Here is a 21107-nt window from a genome sequence, read left to right on the forward strand (position 1 = left end):
GCAGGACAAATGAGAATACACTCCACCATCTGCCCATGAGAGAACCCCCGCCCCCACGCACCTCGCCCTCTCCTTGCCCCTCTACCCTTCTTCTGGTGTCATTTATACATTTTCTTTACACTCCTTTACTCTATTTCCTTTACCGTAATGTATGTGTGTGTTGCCTTAGACACACTTTCACTGTTTTCTGTGCGTTGACACCAAAGGTGACCCCCCCCTCCTCCCCTCAAGCGGTCGGTAACCTTGGCGACCAGGTTTATTAAAATGAATTTGAGCAGAGAGGCCGTCCTGACAGCAGCATAATTACATCGCAGCGCATCACCGCTAATTTATGCAGCACGCATTCTTCCGGTCAGGAGCACCGAGACGGGGTCAGCATGGACACACAGACAGTAATGGTGTGAGCACACACACTGGAATACACACACACACACACAGCCACTTTTATCTACACAACACACTGGCACACCTGCTGTTTTTACCTGACTTGCCTGAGTGTAATTAAGAAACAGACAGCACGATAAGTCTGTATTTGCCTCTATTTAAACGCTGGAACAAAAAACGTGGCTGTAGACAACCACCGGATGTAGTTTTTACTAACTCCACAAGATGGCGGTAGCTGCATTTGAAGTACCATGGTGCTGTTGGTCAACAGCCAGTGTCTCTGTGTGCGCTTTAAAATGTTAAACTTTCTCATGCACTCCAAGTCATTATTAAAGTAAAAAAAATGAAGCTGTTATATATAACGAGGCACAGAATCAAAAACGGTACGAGCTCATCATGCTCATCATCCTCTGTGAACGAGGAAGTAGCCTGATAGCTCACAAATTGATGCAGATGTGGCGTTCTATGATTTTTTTTGCTCATTGTACAACTGTTTTCTCTTCAGAAAAAATAAAGTATTTTCCCCCAGTTTTTATTTATTCATCTTTTTTCATATAAACCACTAAAACTTGGGTTTACTTGAGAAAGTTTCATTCTTTTACATTTAATAAATATATTGCAACACTGGAGGGTTAAAATGTAATGTTTTTGGTGCACCCGTAGGAAAATAAATGAAAACAAATAAAGAATATAGTTAAAAAATAAGAATAATAACTAATAAAATTCATCTACCGGCATATCTATATAATAAATACAAAAATAATACAAAATCATGTAATAATATAATCAGTTTGAAGAAATTGAAGATAAATGCTTCCAATTGAACAGAGACTATGAATTAATGAGTGCATTCTGACTAAAAGATGTGATTGTCATGAGAGGAGGATAAGAAGGACTCTGGGGTGGTTCCGGAGGAGGAGTGGAGTAAAAGGGTCCACATGGTTATAAGTCACAGCTCCAGTCACTACGCTGTGGCCGCTGTGACCAAGGGCACGCTAATCTGTCCCATTAGCACATCTCTCTGACTCTCTCATAATGTTACTGCTACCTGCTCTGCTGTGACATACTCTGTGTGGGTGTGGGTGTGTGTCACGTAATGACAGTTCTTCAGCTCGTCGCTCTCCTGTGAAAATGACACGTTCCTGCCAAATTAATATCATTACTATCAGAGTTTAATGGGCCAGTGCTGCCTCCTTATTTAAAACAGAACATCCCTCTGCTGACCTCCACTGAAGGAGGGCGAAGGAAGGGTGGGTAACAAGGGATTACAAAATGAACAGCACACACTGGAAGAATGGAGAAATTAAATGACAAATTAATGCATCACTATGTTGTCCCACCCATATGATAAGTTTAATATATCTAATTATACCTTCATTTTGCCATATTATAGTATTTTTACTCAATTTAAATAAGTCTCAGAGGTCCCACAATAGTGGATGGGAAGTGTGTTGGCCAAGATCTAGCCTTGCACCGCTGGGAATATGCCGTCATGTGTGTCTGTAGCTTTAATGCTATAGCTTTAATGAACTGTGTTTGTCCACGCTTGCCTCTGACAGAGAAGCGCTATTGTTAACTTTATCCGCTTTTTACACTGTAACGCTGCACTTGTCCAATGTAATTGATACCAAGTATGACATACAACAACGTAACATAAAGGAGTGGGACAGGAGGACACAAACGGTAGCAACACTAGCATAGCTATGTGAGCTACAGTGCTAACATGACACTTCCACGTCTGTAGCAGAGCTTCAGACTGTATTTTAAGATGTGTAGAGAAGCCTGCCCGGAACTTCAAAAGCGACCGAGTCATAAACAGACTCTAGGGACATTCAGTATAGTAGTGTAAGAACATCATTAACAAGTCAATTTTGCATAATTGATGGCCTTTAAAAAACAAAATATCCATCAATTCACCCATCCATCTTCTTCTGCTTATCCGTCTCAGTACGGAAGCCCAGACTTCCTGATCTGCGGCAGAAGCTTCACACTCCACTGCGAACCACCCCAGTTAACGCTGAAGGTCACAACCTGATGTGGTCTTCAGAACCACATCCGCAAATCCCAGAGATGAGATCCAAAGGCCGCCTTTGCTGCCCTAGTAATTCCACCCATAAAAGGGCAGGCTTGGCGAAGGCCAACATTCAACCTGAACAGGCTCGACTTACTGCTGGCAATGCAAACCAGGCTCCTGCTTTGGTTGTACAACAATCAAACGGCACCTGGTAGCGTCACCGAAGTCGTACTCACGGAGCACCCCCCATAGGACATCGCGAGGGACACGTTCAAATGCCTTTTCCAAGTCCACAAAGCACGTGGCAAACTCCCATGCACCTTCCAATACCCTTGCAAGGGTGTAGAGCAGGGGTGTCAAACTCGTGCCATGGAGGGCCGAGACACTGCAGGTTTTCTTTCCAGCCAGTCACTAAAGCGGGTGATTTTATGATCAACACCTTCAGTTTGAGGGACGGAGCTCATCAATTAAATCACCTGCTGAAGAAACTGGTTGGAGAGAAAACCTGCAGCGTCTCGGCCTTCCATGGCACGAGTTTGACACGTGGTGTAGAGCGTTCCACGACCAGGATGAAAAACACGTTGCACCTCCTGTAACGGAGGTTCGATGGTCGTACGGTCATACCCTTCTCTCCAGTACTCTGGAATAGACTATCCTGGGAAGCCAGAGTTGTGTGATCCCCCTGTAGCTGGAACACCCTTCTTGAAAAGAGGTACCACCACCCTGGTCTGCCAATCCAGAGGCACTCTTCCAGACTCCATGCGATGTAGAAAAACAGGTCAACCAAGACAGTCCCACAACATCCAAAAACCATCACATATTGTATTTATTCATTAAAAGATATTAATTTAAGATGTGTAGTGAAGGATTTTTTCCTCTCATAAACAGGCTCAAGGGACAAAAAAGACAATTATGCACAATTAAATATGAAAAAGAAAGACATATTTCAAAGCCAGTGCCATCTTGTGGTGCATTTCTTGGCCAACGATACTGTATGATGACAGTCCTCCTCCCATCAAGGTATCAGTGAGTGAGTCAGGTGAGTGTCATTGCAGGCCATAAAGCAGACAGGAGGGTTCATGTATAATTCCTATGTTTTATGGTGGTCCATGCTCCCATATGGCTGTGCTTAAAAAGAAGACTCTTTCCAAAAGGTAATCCCTGTGCTTTGTGTCGTCTACCTTTTTACTGCTCCTCCTCCTTTAATGAATAGCTGTCCAATAAGGCCTTTTATTGTCTTAGCATATGTTGCTTTTATTAGGGCAAAATAATTAGCTTGTGCGGATCACGTCGGAAGTCCTGTCGCCGGATAAAAATGAGATAGTTTCACAAGTCGCTGCGCAAGTCCTTCTGACTCGCTATCATTTTCCTCTTGGATGCCTCACAGTGTGTCCTACAGCCCAGTCGTCTCCGCCATGCCTCTTTTGTCCTTTGCGCCTTCTTGCTCTCCTCCTTTTGTTGTTGCCTCAAGCATGCAGTTCCAAATGTAAGCAAAAGATGAACAATGGCACACTGTTGATGACTGACACTCGGTTGATCTTATCTCGGACAAAAAGTAAGCAGCCTTTAGAGAGAGGGGGGACAAAGTGGGTAAAAATGGGGGGAGGGCTTTTGCTCCTGTCACTCCTCCATAGTTTATCTTGTCGCACTCACTCTCAACCTGAAGGTTGAATAACGTAAAAGAATGGAATATTTTCCCTCCTGGAGTAGTTATCTACAGTCCATCCATCCAGCTTCTTCTGCTTATTTGAGGTCAGGTCATGACCAGCTACTTGGTCCAGCTTTACCCGGTAGATCCCGAGGCGTTCCCAGGTCAGTTGAGAGACATAGTCTTTCCAACGTGTACTGGGTTTTCCCTGAGGTCCTAAATGGTAAATGGTCTTTTCCACCTCCAAGGCACTCAAAGCACTTTGACACTGAATTTACCTACTGATGACGCAGCATCAGGAGAAACTGGGGGTTCAGTATCTTGCCCAAGGACACTTCGATATGATCACGGGAGGGAGGACGAAGGATCGAACCCGCAACCTTAAGGTTGGGAGCCGACCACCCTACCACCTGATCCTCCTACTGGTCGGACGTGCCCTTATCTGGAGTTATCTACAGTACATACCGTAAATGCTGTAATTATAGATGGGCCGTTAAACTGCAAAGACAAACAGGCATTAATTGGAATTATTTCTCACAAATTTGAAAATCCAGTGATGTAAGTGATGTAAGTTGAGTTTTGGTGTAAGTCGGCTCTTATATCTAAATTAACTCCTTAGTCATTGACACACACACACACACACACACACAGGACATAAAATGTAGTAATAAAACATTAAATGCAAGAATTTAATGAAACAGTAATAAAAAATGAAAAGCCAAAACACTAGCAACCATTCCATCACAATAATGAGACCACGACACTACGTACTTATTACTGTCACTTTCAGAGTACCAGTGACCCGGCAGTTATCTGTATTATAGTGTGAAAACGTTTTGCGATTTCCAATCGTCTTGACGTGACATCTTGACATGAGTCCTGACTGTGTATGTGGCTGTGTGCAGAGAGGACAGTTACATTTGCTGATGTGGTTTTGGTGTGTTTTCAGCCAATAGTACCCTCACAATGTCCGTGTTGCCGTTACAGGTCGATCGTTATGTAATGATGGTCGCAACAGTTCAGTGTTGAGAGTACCGTGGCTGCACGTGAGCCGCACATAGTGTATTCTTTTGCGGCATACGGCGCTGTAACTAGTTCTTGAGCAAGTGTGTTTTTTACAGAGTTTTTAATGAATTTACGGGGGTATGAATGGAACCGCAAAATGCTGAAACTCAGAACACTGTAAGCCAAAGTCCATTATATAAAAAAGTGTTGTTGTTTTTTTTATTTGAATGATTTAATAATTAAATTGCATGAGAAGGTGGAAGGAAAATGAAGCTCTCTTAGACCACATGGTCATTTCTGAACAAGTATATTACACAACACAGTAGCAACAGAGCCAATGTTGTAATAGCGGAAAGGAGCAAACCAGCCAGCATGAATACCACCAATGAAAGTAACAGTATGGCAAGTATAACATGCATGTGTTTCACACCAATTGACATTTTAAAGCGCATGCAGAGATAGATTAAGCTGCTGGATGATGATCACTAGGGGTGTCACGAGACACTTGACAAGACGAAATAATACACGAGTTTGGGTCTACGGGAACAAGACAAGCCGAGATTTTAACATTACTTTTAAGAAAAGTACAATAAAAAAAATAAAAACTATATGATAATATATTACAATCTACTAATTTAATTTCTACTACGTTACCTTGCATTGCTTCTCACGAGGCTACACTATTCTGCAATGTGTGTATGCTAGCAGCCCCGCCTCCACCCACCGAGACAAAGAGACTGTATGACTGACAAAAGGGCTCACTCTGTTCATGTCGTTGTTCTATGGAACAAACATGCCAGGGTGCTGAAACCAGTGCACTGAGTGAACCCTCATTCTGCCTGTTTGGAGGCGAGAGATGAGGAAAACAGACAAGTATGCACATGGCAATATATTGAGGCCGGCAAAATGACCGAGTTCATTTTCATTCATTGTGTGATTAATGAATGAATTTATTATGGTCTCAGGCCTAGTGCCCATGAGACATTTTTTTTTCTGAACAAGAAATCTTGGCAGGTTTAATCTCACTAGATATTGTGACACGAGATCTTGTGACACCCACTACTGACCACTCATGAGGGTTGGGCATCGTTTGAATTTGAGCGATTCCGGTTCCAATTCCTCGTTTCGATCACGGCTCCCAACGATTCTCGAGTCTGATTCTTTTCAGAGGTAGGGTCATAAAAGTTTGCTTTGTTTCTGAGGGTGCTAACCACAGTTCTTGGATGAAATTTCTGAATGTCGGCATGATTTTTTTTTTAATTAGATGAACTTTTTATGAATTACTTTACGATGATTTTTTTTGAACCAGTATTTAAATATAAACAATTGAACTTGAACATAAATGTTTTGAAGTCTCTTTACATAGACCTCATGAAAAAACAATTACACATACCCTATTGTTTATATGTTGGAGTGTCTTAGGATGCAGAATTGGCAGAGTGTCACCACGTTACTGAGAATACAGAATTCCTGCAGAATAGCAAACAAGTAAGGTGAATGGAGTAACACTTCGCAGGGTCTGGTCAACTTCCTGGCTAAAGCTAGCGTTAACGTCAGCTCGTTTGTCTATGAAAAAGTACACAGCCTTATGTTAGCTGGATTTTTGAGTATTTTTTGAGTATAAAGTATAACTTGTTTATTGCTTCATTGTTGCCGTAAGATCGACGTAATTCATTGTTTTACTTACCTGACTCGTTGGAAGAAGTCCGGCGGAATGCGTCAAAAACAGGGCGCTCTGTAATGCTGTGAGTGGTGCACCCTCCTTTGCATTGCAAATGTTTCACGGCGCCGACCCTTAATTTTTAAGCAGAATTTCAGCCAGACATTCCAGCGCCGTCGCACACAGTCCATGGTTAAAATGGATGAACACAAATGCTTTCCTGACGCTTCTTCTTTGTAGGTGTTCGCCGGCTTCTTCGTTGGTGTTATGCGGCCATTTTTGCTGGTCAAGCACCAAACACAGGGGCCGAAAGTTTAAAAAAAAATGAACGATTCCGGGAGAATCTGAATTTTATTCCCGGTTCCAATGGATGCTGCATGCCCAACCCTACCACTCACGATACTTCAAATGCAGCTACTGCCAACTTGAGGAGTTCATAAAAACTCAGTGACTCTTGGCGACTGAGGCGGACTGAAGACGGGTGAAAGATGGCTAAAAATGTGAAACATGAGTTCGGCTCACAATGGTACGGTTTGGATCCGTAAATCATGATCATGATTGCTTAGCGGGATGGCGACATCTGCAACAATTATTCCAGTAGAATGAGTTTTCATATTTATCCCATTTATCAGCTGCTTTCAATAAACACCTCTTTGCAGTTGCAGCTACAATGAAAGCATTTACTTTACGATATGAAAGGGAACGGAAACATACCGTGTGATGCAAACAGGCAGCACTTCTGCCAGGCTTCCTGATAATATGAGTGTCTTGGCTGAGCTTGAGCAGGCATGATGATGAAGGAATAGAAAGAGAAATTAGTGTTGGGGGGAAGGGGCAGTCTCCATCCTGTCCCTAATGCCCCCCAGGGGAGCATGTTGCCAGTAGGTGAGTATTAGCCACAGCCTGCGGGCTAATGGAGGGTATGAATTAAGAGTTTAGCACCATGGAGAGCCATGATGGTCAATTTGTGTGAGGAGCGGGCATGCCACCTATTCCTGTAAAGGTTGTCCAGGCCACCTTTGCTGCTCTCTGATACAAGTCGGTGATTTGTTCAGTTTCTATTAAGAGTTGACCTTTTATTTAGCAAAGGCACTACACCTTGACTAGCTCGTGCACACTGACCCCTGGAGTACCTCTGCCAGGGTGACAAAGGTCAGTGGAGAGCGTTGGGAGTGTTTTTAAGTGTGCTAATGTGCTGTGCTCCCGCTCCACTGGACAAGCTGAATGAAGGGACAGCTTGTTTATTTGATACGGGGTGGGGGCGCCACGTCACCTCCTCAGTTGCACCAGGCAGGTACGCTCAGCTGTCGGCTTGCAAAGGTTACCAATGCTGACAAAAACACGCTTAAACCTACTGACATTTTTTAGTGATGTACAATATTAATATGATTTTAAATCAAAAAAATATTTCATGGGAAATTTTGAAAATTGTTGTTTTCATAAGATACTGAATTAGTTCTGTACATGCCAACTTTTAAATAACATGTTCACAGATTTACAGTACACTTTTACACTTACACTTTTTTTAATGTTAAGAAGTAAAAACAATAATACAGTCCCTCTTATAATGGCAAAGATATAATACAAATATGCATTTAACATTCCTAATTGTCACATTAACAATAATTGTCACATAAGTGGAAAAAGCAGTTCATCTCTGTTAATGATGAGACACGAAAACAATAAAACAGTCTTAACTGCAAACAGGAAGGCATAACGCAACTTACACCTCATGCATCTCATTTTGTAACATTACTACATCGCATACAAGTGGAAAAAGAAGTTAGCCTCGTTACTGTTTTAGCAGAAAACTAATAATAACAGTCATAACTTTAATCAACTATGCACCTCATGCATTTCATGTTTTAAACATCTCTAATGGTCACGCAGGTGTAAAAAGAAGTTAATTGCCGTGAATGTTATGACATAAAAATGGAAAAAGTTGAAACTTTAATCCTTACACGGCATACAAGTGTCAAAAGAAGTTCATCACTGTTAATGTTAAGAAGGTAAAACAATGGAACTCTCTTGATCGTCATGACGAAGGCATAAAGTGACGATGCGCCTCTCGGTTTTTTTTAACATTGCTCATTGTCATACAAGCGTAAAAAGAAGTTAATCCCTATTAATGTTGAGACGTAATAATGCAAAAAGTCGTAACATGTTTAGATGTCACGCAAAAGCAGTTAACCGCTGTTAATGTTGCAACGTAAAAAAAAAATATATAATATTTGAATCCGGAAGGCATAGTAGGACTATCCACCTCATGTGCCTCTTTTTTTTGGATTCTTAATTGTCATACAAGTGTAAAAAGAAGTTCACCCCTGTTCATGAAAGCAGTAAAACACTCAAGCTGAACTTTGAATGTGAGTTTGCTCCCTTTCTGTAACATCCAACCCTTGTTGAGACCGCTCCTCCTTTTGAAATAAGTCAAAGAAAAAGCAAAACACACACAAGCCTAGTCAGTTAAAGAGATCTTGTGCGATGCGTCTACATGTCACACCAATGTGCAACTTTAGCCTAAAACGTTGGTCAAATTCAGAATTGTACAACCTCCGGGGCATTCATACGCTACTTCAAAGACACAAGCAGTTTGCACTGATTTCAATGGTTATTTATTAAATGTAAAATATCTTTAGCACAGATTAAAAATCAGACACCTCCATCTATTTGAAACATCACATGTTGGGGAAAGAAACAACAAAACCAAACCAACAAAAGCCTTTTAGAAAGTGAAGCACAATCCACCTTGAATGAAAGCTATAGTCCATGAAGTAGAGCAGAGGACTGAGGCATAAAGAGCACACGTCCTCCATCCATTTACCCGTTAGGAAAAATGACTGTTTGGGGTCCCCTTTTCAGGCCCGACTACGCATGCAGTGGGCTGTTACATGATCATGAATGGACATATGCTCCAATTATGTGCCATGCCACCTCCCTATAGTGTCATCATAGAGGTCAGCTGCTCCCTAAGCCCCGCCCCCCTCCACTTTCACCATCACCACCCTTGTCTTTGGCCCCCCGTGTGCTCCGCCTCAACCCTCGCTTGGCTACGCTAGCGAGGAACACAGAAGCACCCACAGGAGGAAGAAAACAGGACTTACACACGTGGTTCTAGAGCAGGGGTGGGGCCCATACTACTTTATTAAAAAATATATATATATGATGCAACACCAAAGCTTTGGGAGCTTTTTTAAAAAACATTAAGAATTTCATGATGGGCCGGATCAAATGCTGTTGGGGACCATTTAAGGCCCGTAGCTGTCCCCACCCCTGTCCTAGAGACAATATCGCCTCACAATATTATCCATATGTATTTGTTTTATTTTATTTTTACATTTTTCATGTTTTTTTTTTTTACATTTTTTTCCTCAGGACATGCCATATGAGAATTTTAGGGTAATTTATAAAAGTACCTGAAAGACTTTGCTAGTGTATTCAGCATGCATAGCCGTTGTATTATGTACATGTGTTTGTATGTACAAGGCCCAAAAACAGACTGCTCTACAGTACTGGCTTTATTTACATCACCACCGCGTCAGGGAGAGGTCAATGTCATATAGCTACAGATGGAAGGTGGAAGGGGGGTGGGGGGTCACATGCAAAAAGGTCAAGAGGGGGATGACACAAAAGAGAACACTGCATAAAAAATAACATTACTGCTACATCACATATCCCCCTCGCACACACACACACACACACACACACACACTCACGCGCACACACACGTACACACTCACACACACTACTTGCTTTTGAATACGCTTGTTAAAGAGTTTTGCACAATGATACAGAATGAGGAGCTCACTTCGTGTGAGTCCTTGGGTATTTGGGATCTCAACTGGTGAGATTGGAAGACTTGGATCACATCCCAGGGTGCTTATAGAGTCAATGGTGGCTTCTAGGCATTCATACCGTTATGTTGTTGGCCGCTTTAAAGGCCACTTTGTCTTTTTGATACATTTATTTGTACATTTACTCCTCATTTACAGTGACAAAGGTATTAGACCAGCACTCAATGTAAGATGCACTAAATGAACAGTAGTGGTACTTATTTTCACCTTTCTGTAATGCTAACACACCACTATATAGAAGCTATATATGATATATATATATTTTGATTTTTGATTGTGTCAAAATTAGGAGGCCATACACAATGTGTAAAATAAACAAACTGTAAAAATAATTAAAAAACAACATTTAGGAACTATTTTGTTGTTTGAGTTCATTATTTGCCAAATAAATAACAGCATATTTGTTTTTGATTTCTGAAAAAAAAAAAAACAATACAAAACAAAAACAAGGAAACAAAAAAACATGTTTTTAATTATGTCAGGTAAATTTGTTATAAATTATATAGTTAAAAAAAATGTTTTAGATGTTTTAGTTTGGATGCATCTATTGCCTGTTTTCTGTATCTGCAGAATGACTTTGATGGAAAAAGGTAAAGAAAAACATGTGTAGAAAAAAAACATAGCCATTTATTCTGAACACTGAAAGTCAAAAAGTTTAACACGAAACACGTTTTTGTAGTAGTTTGTGTTTTTTTGTGGTAGTTTTTGCAGTTTACAAGCATAAAACAATTCTAAATGCATATAAATGAGGAATGAAAGGGATAAATGCACGTTGAAGGTTACTTTTACTTTCACTGAAGATGTGACTGTTTCCGGAGACACGATGTGGCAGCGAGATCAACCCTCGCCACTTTCCTGTTTTCAGTCATGTCAAGAATTACGCCTTCAATAAAGGTAAAAATAACTTTAAAGGAAAACTGCACAGTTTTTCAAATTTTGCCCATAATCCACAATCCTTATGTGAGACATGAACACACTCCTTTTTCCTTTGTGTGCATTTTAAAGATATAAAGACAGCTAAAAAAGAGACAGCTAAGAATGAACGCAATGGGACGTAACTATTCCGCCTATAAAGCCTTCTGAATAAACCTCCAAAAAGCGGCAACAGCGCTCCATTTACATAATGTAGCCTGCATATTAACCAAGCTACAGCGACATTGTTGTTACTATTGTTGTTGACATTGTTACATCAAAGAACTACATTACTGGCATAGTGACACCTTGCCACACCACACTGGCTAGCTACTAGCTGGCTAGCGGCTAGCTTCACCACACACTCGCTCACAGCGCTTTGTAGGTGGCTTAGGTGCACTACTGAGCTGTCACTTTTTATCTGTTTTTATATCTTTAGATCGCACAGAAAAGAGAAAGACGTATGTGTTCATGTCTCACATAAGGATTGTGGATGGTGGGCAAATTTCCAAAAAAAGTGTATTTTCCTTTAAGGTTATTTTTACCTTCAATGAAGGCATAATTGTTGACGTGACTGAAAACAGGAAGGTGTTGGGGGTTGATCTCGCTGCCACATTGTGGCTTTGGAAACAATCATCTTTAATGAAAGTAGAAGTAACCTTCAGTGTTCAATTATCTCTTTCATGTGTTATTTATACACATTTAGAATTGTTTTATGCTTGTAAACTATACTTGGAAAACTATAAAAACGTGTTTTGTCTTGACATTTTTGAGAGCCAACCGTTGATGACATCATAGACGGACAACATAACATACTGTAGCTGGCTTCCTGTTGCCATTTTGTTTAGCTAGCTAGTGGGATGCTAACAAGGAAGGACATTTTCTAATTAAAAAGTAAAGAACACAGTTGGACTCACGCATTGTATTAACAGCAAGACTGGATGCACGCTATATTGTACGCTAACCGGAAAATTCATTAAAACGAGGCAAAATTGCGGCGTAATTGTTTTACATTAACCGAAAAATGGGGCAGATGCTAACCAAGGTTCCACTATTATGTATTATGTATGTATTTTTTTATTGAGTTTGCTACAGCCTTGAATTGTAATAATAAATCATATTATAACATTCAATATGTAAAAAAAAAAAAAAGATTGGTGCAATTCATATTTTTGCACTTTTTTTTGCACTCCTGGGTTGGTCTCTTGCTTTGAGCAAATTTAGGCAATTTTATTTACACAATTGAATGCCATTTCTTGAATCCACTTAATTAACTTGAAAAATGCATATAATCCCAAATAGCATTATAAAGTGGGCCTCACATTATCATTAATATCACATTAAGGTTTTTTTTCTGGTGGAAAGGCCTCACAGCACATGAACCCAAATGTGATATAAATATGTCTTCCATTTTTTGAGGGTTGGTTAGACAGCAAACTTGAAACACCACAGATGCTCTGAAAGCTACTTGAGATGTGATCATCATGGATTACATGTACTTGTAGGAGATAGAAATACATTTACAGCTTTAAATGTACACCAAAGTGGATAACACACACGTAGATTGTCCTCTTGATTCCTTCGCTCTTGTCCAAACGTGTATATTGTGTGTAAATGTACGTGACTGTATTGTATATAAGCTCCATCACATCATTGCGTCATCGCATTTCACACAGAACCCAGCAAAGGTGGGGTAAAACTGTAACTGTGTGCGCCTTAAAACAGTCGTAGAACTCTTGTTGGACAGCAACACTTAATTTCAACACAGCAGAATGAGAGAAGCCATTGTCTGGTGAGATTTTGCTGAATACCCTTACACACAGGCTGTTTCCCGCCTCTGTTACTGCCTCTTTAGGTGGAAATGCCATGGAGACTACTCCCCATTCTGTGTTGGAAAGGGGGAAACATGTTGGCAGCGTGAAGGCAGGCTCTTGTTACATAGCTTTTCGGAAGACTTTGATTTTGCTGAATACCCTTATCCACAGGCGTTGTCCCACCTCTGTTACGACTGTACATGTGGTAATGTTTCCATGTAGACTTTGTTGTCCCCATTGTGTGTCAGAAAGGTAGAAAAATGCTGGCACGTGTAGTGTGAAAGAGGCTCCTGTTACATAGCTTTTCAGGAGACTTTGACTTTTGCTGAATAGCCTTTCACACAGACTGTGACGCGCCTCTGATACTACCTCTAAAGGTGGAAAATTGCCGGCTTTTGCAAGCAGCGTGAAAGGGGTGCATGTTAGATTTTGTTTGTCATGTTATGAAACTGCTGTAATGTAATAAGCCAGTCTGATTGATTGAGAGAAGGCATTAGCAAGAAAGTAAAAGTTTTCCAAGTTGAAACTTTTATTAGCATGGCCGCTGTTTGGACTCAAAGTCAGCCGCGTTCAAGGCGGCGTGAGCCGGCGAGCGTTTGAAAGGCGTCTTAGCGGCAGAGGCGAGCCACATCAGATGACGACGCGGTCGTGTGAACCTCCCAGCTCGGAGACACTGCTTGGCATTTGTCCCGTCTTTGATAGGGAGACATGTGACGGCGAGGGGGCCGTGTTATCGCCTGGCTGGCAGGTTAGACAGACAAGCTCTTTTCGCTTTCATCAAAACGCTGCAGCAACTTTACTTCCAGCTTCCTTGATGACAAAGATTTCTTGGAATCCTGGATTTGCATTTTTTGCACATTTGTTGGTTTTTCTGCACAGCTGCTCGTTCAAACAGTTGGCATGTTGTGTGCGTGTGTGTGTGTGTGTGTGTGTGTGTGTGTGTGTGTTTGTCGCCCGCAGTCGTCACATGGCTTCCACTTCTAAACTCTCCCTGTCATGAGCAGATCCGCCGTTTTCTTTTTTAGCCTCACATGAAAAGCCTTTTGAGCGTGCGGGCTAATGTGTGTAATTCCGCCTGACGTCTTTTATTCCACTTCCGTTTTCAAAATGTCACTGAAATCTCCCGTCCAGCGGTGGCGTGAATATCCCCGCTAATTACTGACTGATGGCTTTGGGGGTTGCATTAGGAAAGTTGTGTTTTGATGCTTGCCAGACTTAGACTTTTGCTTGGAATACTTACTGACACAGTCATAGTGTACTGTATGTGTGTGTGTGTGTGTGCATGTGTGTGTGTGTGTGTGTATATGTGTGTGTTCACGCCATTTCCAACTACTCCTAAAAGCCACACTAATTCCATCATGTGAAAACTATACATATTTATAGCCTATATACATAAAAGCATGGTAGTGGTGGTCGTCACTCCCAGTTCTTCCTCACATGGTCCCATAGACACCCAGTAGAGACATAAATAAATAAATATATGTATATAAATATATTTACAGGGGAAAGAAAGTCTTATAATGTTCTCCTCCATCTTTTGTGTGTCCGCAGCAACAAGGCGCCGCCACCACGGTGTACTGCGCCGTGGCTCCAGAGCTGGAGGGCGTGGGCGGCATGTACTTCAACAACTGCTTCCGCTCCGTTCCCTCCGTCCAGGCGCAGGACCCTGCTGCTGCCGCCGGCCTGTGGGAATTGAGCGAGCGCCTGGTGTCGCAGAGCTCGACGGGGGTCCAGGCCCTGTGAGCCGAAGAGGGGATGCCGGAGTTTTGTTGTCCAGTTGGGTGTGAGCAAATAAAGAGGAAGCCTAATTGACTGTACAATTGAGCTGCCAAGCTGCTACTGTATGCCTGTATGGACATGTCACCACACCAAGGAGGATGAAAATCACATATACACTTCTTGCTGGGAGTTCCTCGTCCTTTTTCTGTTTTCCATATGTTAAATCCTTCTTTTAAAAGCCTAATTCAAAGTAAATGTCAGTTTTGTAATAGATCTCCTCCTCTCTGTGGTTTATGCATCTGATTCCGGCAATAGTGTAGCATTATGTTGCAAATATACAATACATGACTATTAGAGCCACACTGAACAGAAAAAAATACAAGAATAAAGCTGTAATTAGAAGAATAAAGTAGTCATTTTTCCAGAATGAAGACTACATTTTACGAGAAAAATGACAAAAAATGTTTCATGAGGAAAAAAAGTCCTAATTTTTAGAGAATAAAGTTGGAATAGTCCATGAAAAAAAATGTGAAATAAATCATTACGTCATGGAAAATAGTCATAACATTACATGAAAAAAAAAGTTGTTTTTTAATTATTAGTAATTTTTTGCAGATTAACGTCATCAATTATTTTACAAAAAATAAAGTTCTAATATTCCTGTACATTATTAATAAGACCCCTTTACCTCTAAATACCTCTTGTTTTACAAGAGGTTTTAATATTACAAGAAAAATCATGTGTCTATTAGAGTAATGTTATAATATTAAGACAGATATTTTTACTTTGTGAATGTTAAGTTGCAGCATTACAAGACAAAAGTTGTGATATTATGAATTAAGTGGTCATTTTAAGTTTTGTTATAATGCTACGACGAAAACAGTAAACACAAGAAAAAACATGGTCGTTTTCCAAGTATATATTGTAGCTGTAATATACAAAAAATATATATTTTTCTTGAAAAAACGTGTCATTTGTGTTGGAATGTTGACATTCACTTGTTAAAATGATGTCCTTTTTTTCTCATAATTTAATTTTTTTCCTTCTCTGTGGTTCAGTGTGGCTCTATTACCTCCCAAATAATGTTCATGTTTTTCTTGTCTAGTTGTACCTGTATGTACTGTCAATGTTTGTGTAGTTGTTTGTCCTTTAGGGGGTGGGGCTAAAGAAATAACGATCATGTGACACTCATGGGCCTATCAACTCATTAGAGGTATGGTTCTATACATAAATCTGCAATAATTTGACTTTTTTTTTGTTTGCTCTTTTTAAATAACCTCCCCATTTGTTGTCTGTACAATATTTACAATATCCTGACACGTGTGCTAAAGGGGTGTGGACACGTTTTTTTCTTCACTTTTCTAAGCGAATCAATCTAAATATTTATAAACTACACTGGAGGTATTGATTTTGGAATAGCAAATGTGTTTTGTTTCTGTGAGGAGTCCTGGATTTGTTTTTCTTTTTGTTTCTTCCCTGGTCAGAAATGTAGATTTCAGTCTCTTGTATTTTTTTTTTTTAAATCAATTTTGCTTTGTGTATTTCACACTGGTGCTGCTGTGGGTCGTTTGCCGTGACGTCGCCATTGGGCGGGATGCTTTTGAGACGTTGTGCTTTATGGCAGTCCAGGAGCTGTAAGTCGACCTTGGAGCGTCAGCATTCCAGTGGAAGGACGGACATCTGTGGAGAAAGACACAAAGCAACTTAGACAGAACCTCAAATAAGAAATAAATGGCTTTATTGTGACTTGTATATGCTTTCTTTTTGGACACACTGAAGTAGTGTAAATCTACTGGCCATTAGGGGGAGATATTTGTGTAGGCAGAAACACTGAACCGTGTTCATGACTGTTTCTTAGTGGCTGGGACTGTATTCTTACGCAGCCCTAACACACACACACACACACACAGTGTCTCTAAAGGCATATTTTACTTTTTCAATTCTAATGTGCTTTATTCACGACAGTGCTTGCAGATGGGGGGGTGCTATTTATTAAAAAAAAAAAAAAAACAGATGACGCAGCTGATCTCACAGATGTCCTGCACCATCATTGTCTGCACAATTTCCATTTTTTATGATTAGTATTAATGAAAAATGAAAAAATAGCAAACGTTTGGACACATGTCGGGCTTGTATACACAGAAGGTGATAGCGTTAGTGCTATTAGCACAGAGTGCAGGTGTCTTATCGCTGTTCTTTCACAGCACATTCCTGGAAAGGAGCTACAACACACACACAGGGACCTCAAAGCAATAAATGTCTCATATTAACCCTGCTGGAAATGGGAATTTAAAAAAAAAACATGTCCAACTTGACTCTTCTGAAGAAACATGTTAAGTATTAGGATGCTATGACCACGGAGGTAAACATTCAGTCTGTGCTAAATTTTTACCAACGTTAAAATGCATCACTGTGGAAGAGATGGCAGCAAAACAAAGGCTTCCTCTGTCCACTGTCCATGGTGCTGATTGAATTCATTAAACTTGTCTATTGAGGATACAACCAACCTTGATTGACAGTTGTAGAGCTGTACCACATCAAACAACCAAACTGACCCTCAACTCCAACCCGAACACCAAACTGAACCCTAACTAAGATCTAGGGATGTAAATCTCTTTGCGATAGATGATTTGCTATGCACCTAGATACTGTACATGGGTTACGATACAATATATTGTAAAAATACAGTGTACCAACGATCCGATACAATTCAGCAGTTACATTTGTTGATGTAGATATTAATCTTATATCATAAAATAAAGAGGCCAATTCTATAAAAGTGGCATTCTTACAGTAGTTGTGTTAAATGTGTAAAAGAGCACATCATATCCCCAAGCATGCTGTAAGGCAGGGGTCACCAACCACCTGGCCGCACAGGTACAATAGGTAAATAAGTAAAACAAATTTAAAAAATAATCATTTAAACAACTACATCAAATTTTATGTAAATAGATATCAATTTTGGAAATGCGGCCTATTATTTTATTTAAAAAATAATATACAGTTAGAAATCCCACAATTTTTGCACGTTTATGCTGTTTGTTGCGAGTGGCGACCTGTCCCAATTTGTTCAATGGTCCTTTGAACGCACCATATAACTTTCTCCCTGCAGAGAGAGACTACTAGACTGTATTATTCCCATTTTTCTTTCACCTCAAATTTGGTCCCAAATGCTGATACTATGTGGGAATGCATGAAGGTAAGATTTGATGACCTTTTTTTGTGCTTTTTGTGCTTTTGGTGCTTTTTTTGTTCGGTCCTCAACCTCAATTTAATTCATGCTAACACACACATCAAACAGTGACGTATAGTCTTCTCTCTGAAAAGCAAACTCCAGGCCCACACTGGTGGATGGTGGGTCTGTATTCATTTATTGCTTTGTTTTTCATGTGATGCTTTTCCTGTCATAGTTTTACACAATAATAATAAATAAGATAAATTAGATTGCTATGATGTACGTATGTTTTGCTGATGTGTTGAAAATCTTTTTCCCGCTGACTAGCTAGTGCGCTACTAATCCTAGCGCTGCTAATGCTATTTACATCCATTCTCATCGGCAGTCAAGCTACGGAGCATGCGTGGCAATCGTTTCGCCAGCAGCCTCTCCTGTTTAAGGGTGAATCCCCATTCTACCCCTTAGACCTCCCCTTCGTCTTACCACTTGTCTTACCCCTTCCCCTACCCCCTTAAAACCGAGGGCCAAGGGGAAGAAGCCACTAAGAAATGGGACACCACTTGATTCTCATTACGTCATCACCCTTCACCGCTTGCTGGCTGTGACATAGGCAGATGAGATAATTAAAGTGTTGATAAATGTTTCCGACCATGAAGTCAGGTGTATACATTTCTACATTATTTCAATGTTATACCTGTATAACCTACCTCACAACACCTTTTTTTAAATAAAGGGCACACATTTTTACAAACTGTGACATTTATTTCAAACAACAAACAACTGTAATAAATAACAACTTACAGCCAGCACTGTAACAACATTTAAAAATAGAAAATATATCAAATGTACATATGAAATAGAAATAACAACATAACAAACTTTATGAACATCAACAAAACCAACAAAAGAAAACCTTATCAAGCATCATTTCAAGGTTTAAAAACCTCCCTGTTTTGGCCTCGCTCTCCTCCTGTCGTTGATGTTCTCTCTCAGATTCTTTTGTAAGAAATTCCAGAATGGCATTTTGTTGCATTTGCCTTTTCCATACTGGGATTGCATCTTTTGAATGGTCCTGGAGTGCTGTGTGGTGTAGCAGAGGGCTGACTTCAGTTGGCTCAGAATCTCCTGCAGGAATGACACACATGCATGATTGATGGGGTACAACTATTAACTCATTGGAAATACAATAATAGTGGTAATAGAAGTATAGTAACAGTGTGCTGAAAACAAATATAGTAAAAAAAATACTGTGTTACTGTGAAAATCAGTAATTATGCTTAATTACTTACATTTATATGCTTCTTTCGGTCTCCGCTCTGCTGCTGGAGCGTGGTATCCGAGTACACCCCGCCTTCCCCTACGTTTCAAGTCTGGTCCCCGACTGCACTTGGTTTCTAGGGCTGTGCACCCCTTAGCACTTACCTCTTGCCCCTTGATTTAAGGACAATTGGGACACTACTTGATTTTCGTGAACACGCAAAACCTAGGGGAATTGGGAATTGGGAATTGGGAATTGGGATTGAATTGGGATTTAGCCTAAGAGAGGGAATCTCAACCGGTTGCTAGTCTTGCGATACCCAGTGCATGTCTCTACAATCGATTCATGTAAGGATTTATGGCTGATTGTTATTGATCCAGGAGGCTGCTGCCGATGCAGCCGCATCTCTCACTTGTCAACCCATGTCCATCAAAATGGTGCTTTGTCTCTTATGAGATGTTGCGCGTGTACCTAATGAAGTGGCCATTGAGAGTCTCTTCCATTCACAGCTCAGCCTAGCTTTTGCCATAGCATTCCAATAACAGCCTATGAGGCGTTCGAGGAAGCCCGCGATCGAAGACACCTTCAGGCGTACATCAAACGAGCGGAAATGTGAGTGAAGTGGGAGGAGCCTGCCTGGCTTCCATAGCGAGTGTCATCGATCAGCTTCTATCGGAATCATCTGATAGCTGATCAATATGCTACACTTCCTCTCAGCGGGATGGAGGAAAGAAGAAGACCTTGATTCTTTGACCCTACCCCACCCCTTTGCCTTTCTAGACCCTACACACACACACAAACACACACGCACACACACACACACACTTACACCAGTAGAAAACCAACAGTGGATGTTGTTTTAATTTGTCTGCTTTTCTTCTCTTCCCTTCACTGAGTTCATTTCAATTTGGGCAGTAATTGTTTACGAGCGACCATTTCATTTTCCATTATTGTTTTTATTTCTGCTGGTGATTAATTTCACCTCTCAAAGAATAATTATGAGAGGATTGATTTGATTACGCCTTTGTTCTGCCCCCGTTGGCTCCATTGACTAAGGGAATGCCATTTCGCCATTTGGAGCGGATATATTTAATGATCACAATCAATGTTAAAGCTCTCTCCAGACTCAACTAACTCAATAAATATCTGCCAGGAGGAAATTTACCATCTAACTACAGCCGGCAATAAAAGTCTGTGCCTCTCTCCTCTCTCATCCTCCCACCGTGCTCTCTTTCCATCTCATCTCCAGCGAGGACCACAGTGTGATTAAAACTGCTGATACATTTTCATTAAGAGATGCTCTCCACTCATCACGTTGTTATTGCCTCTCATTGTCTGCACTTTAACTGACAGAAAGATCATGAATTGGACTTTCTCAGTGGCTCCGTTCTGGTCCTGCAACCTTTTCCTAAACTAAACACGCCTCCGAGGTCGCACAATTTGTCATTTAACCAACATTGTTCTACATAACGCACTTCCAAAGGAGCACAATCAGCAAGAGAAGAACAACTTTAGAAGAGCAAAAGAATATGCATAGTTATGTTATGTTTACTTAAGTTATGTTAACTAAGCAGACTGGCCTTCACAGGAGGAAGACTCGTTTCTTTTAACACTTGTGTGACAGTTCAGTGTGAGAAAGTGAGATAAAGCTCATCTACAACGCA

At 40.7% G+C, this 21107-nt stretch overlaps 2 protein-coding genes across 3 annotated transcripts in view; one reads left to right on the top strand and one right to left on the bottom strand.

Annotated features, from left to right (window-relative positions):
* Window positions 1-16766, top strand: part of wwox (WW domain containing oxidoreductase) — a 241343-nt gene extending 224577 nt beyond the window's left edge. The window contains exon 9 of the mRNA XM_054775914.1: window positions 14843-16766. Coding sequence (XP_054631889.1) covers window positions 14843-15034 — 192 coding nt within the window. The 3' untranslated portion in view covers window positions 15035-16766. The remainder of the gene's footprint in view (window positions 1-14842) is intronic.
* Window positions 12109-21107, bottom strand: part of LOC129181152 (transcription factor Maf-like) — a 54852-nt gene continuing 45853 nt past the window's right edge. Inside the window, exon 3 of one of the 2 annotated variants that reach the window (XM_054775917.1) lies at window positions 12109-16690. The gene's annotated coding sequence lies outside the window, so the exon portion shown is untranslated. Of the gene's footprint in view, window positions 16691-18847; window positions 19311-21107 lie in introns of those variants that run through there. The other variant, XM_054775918.1, reaches the window with a different exon arrangement.

This window comes from Dunckerocampus dactyliophorus, chromosome 5 (assembly GCF_027744805.1).
Source record: "Dunckerocampus dactyliophorus isolate RoL2022-P2 chromosome 5, RoL_Ddac_1.1, whole genome shotgun sequence".
In the NCBI taxonomy this organism is placed as follows: domain Eukaryota; kingdom Metazoa; phylum Chordata; class Actinopteri; order Syngnathiformes; family Syngnathidae; genus Dunckerocampus; species Dunckerocampus dactyliophorus.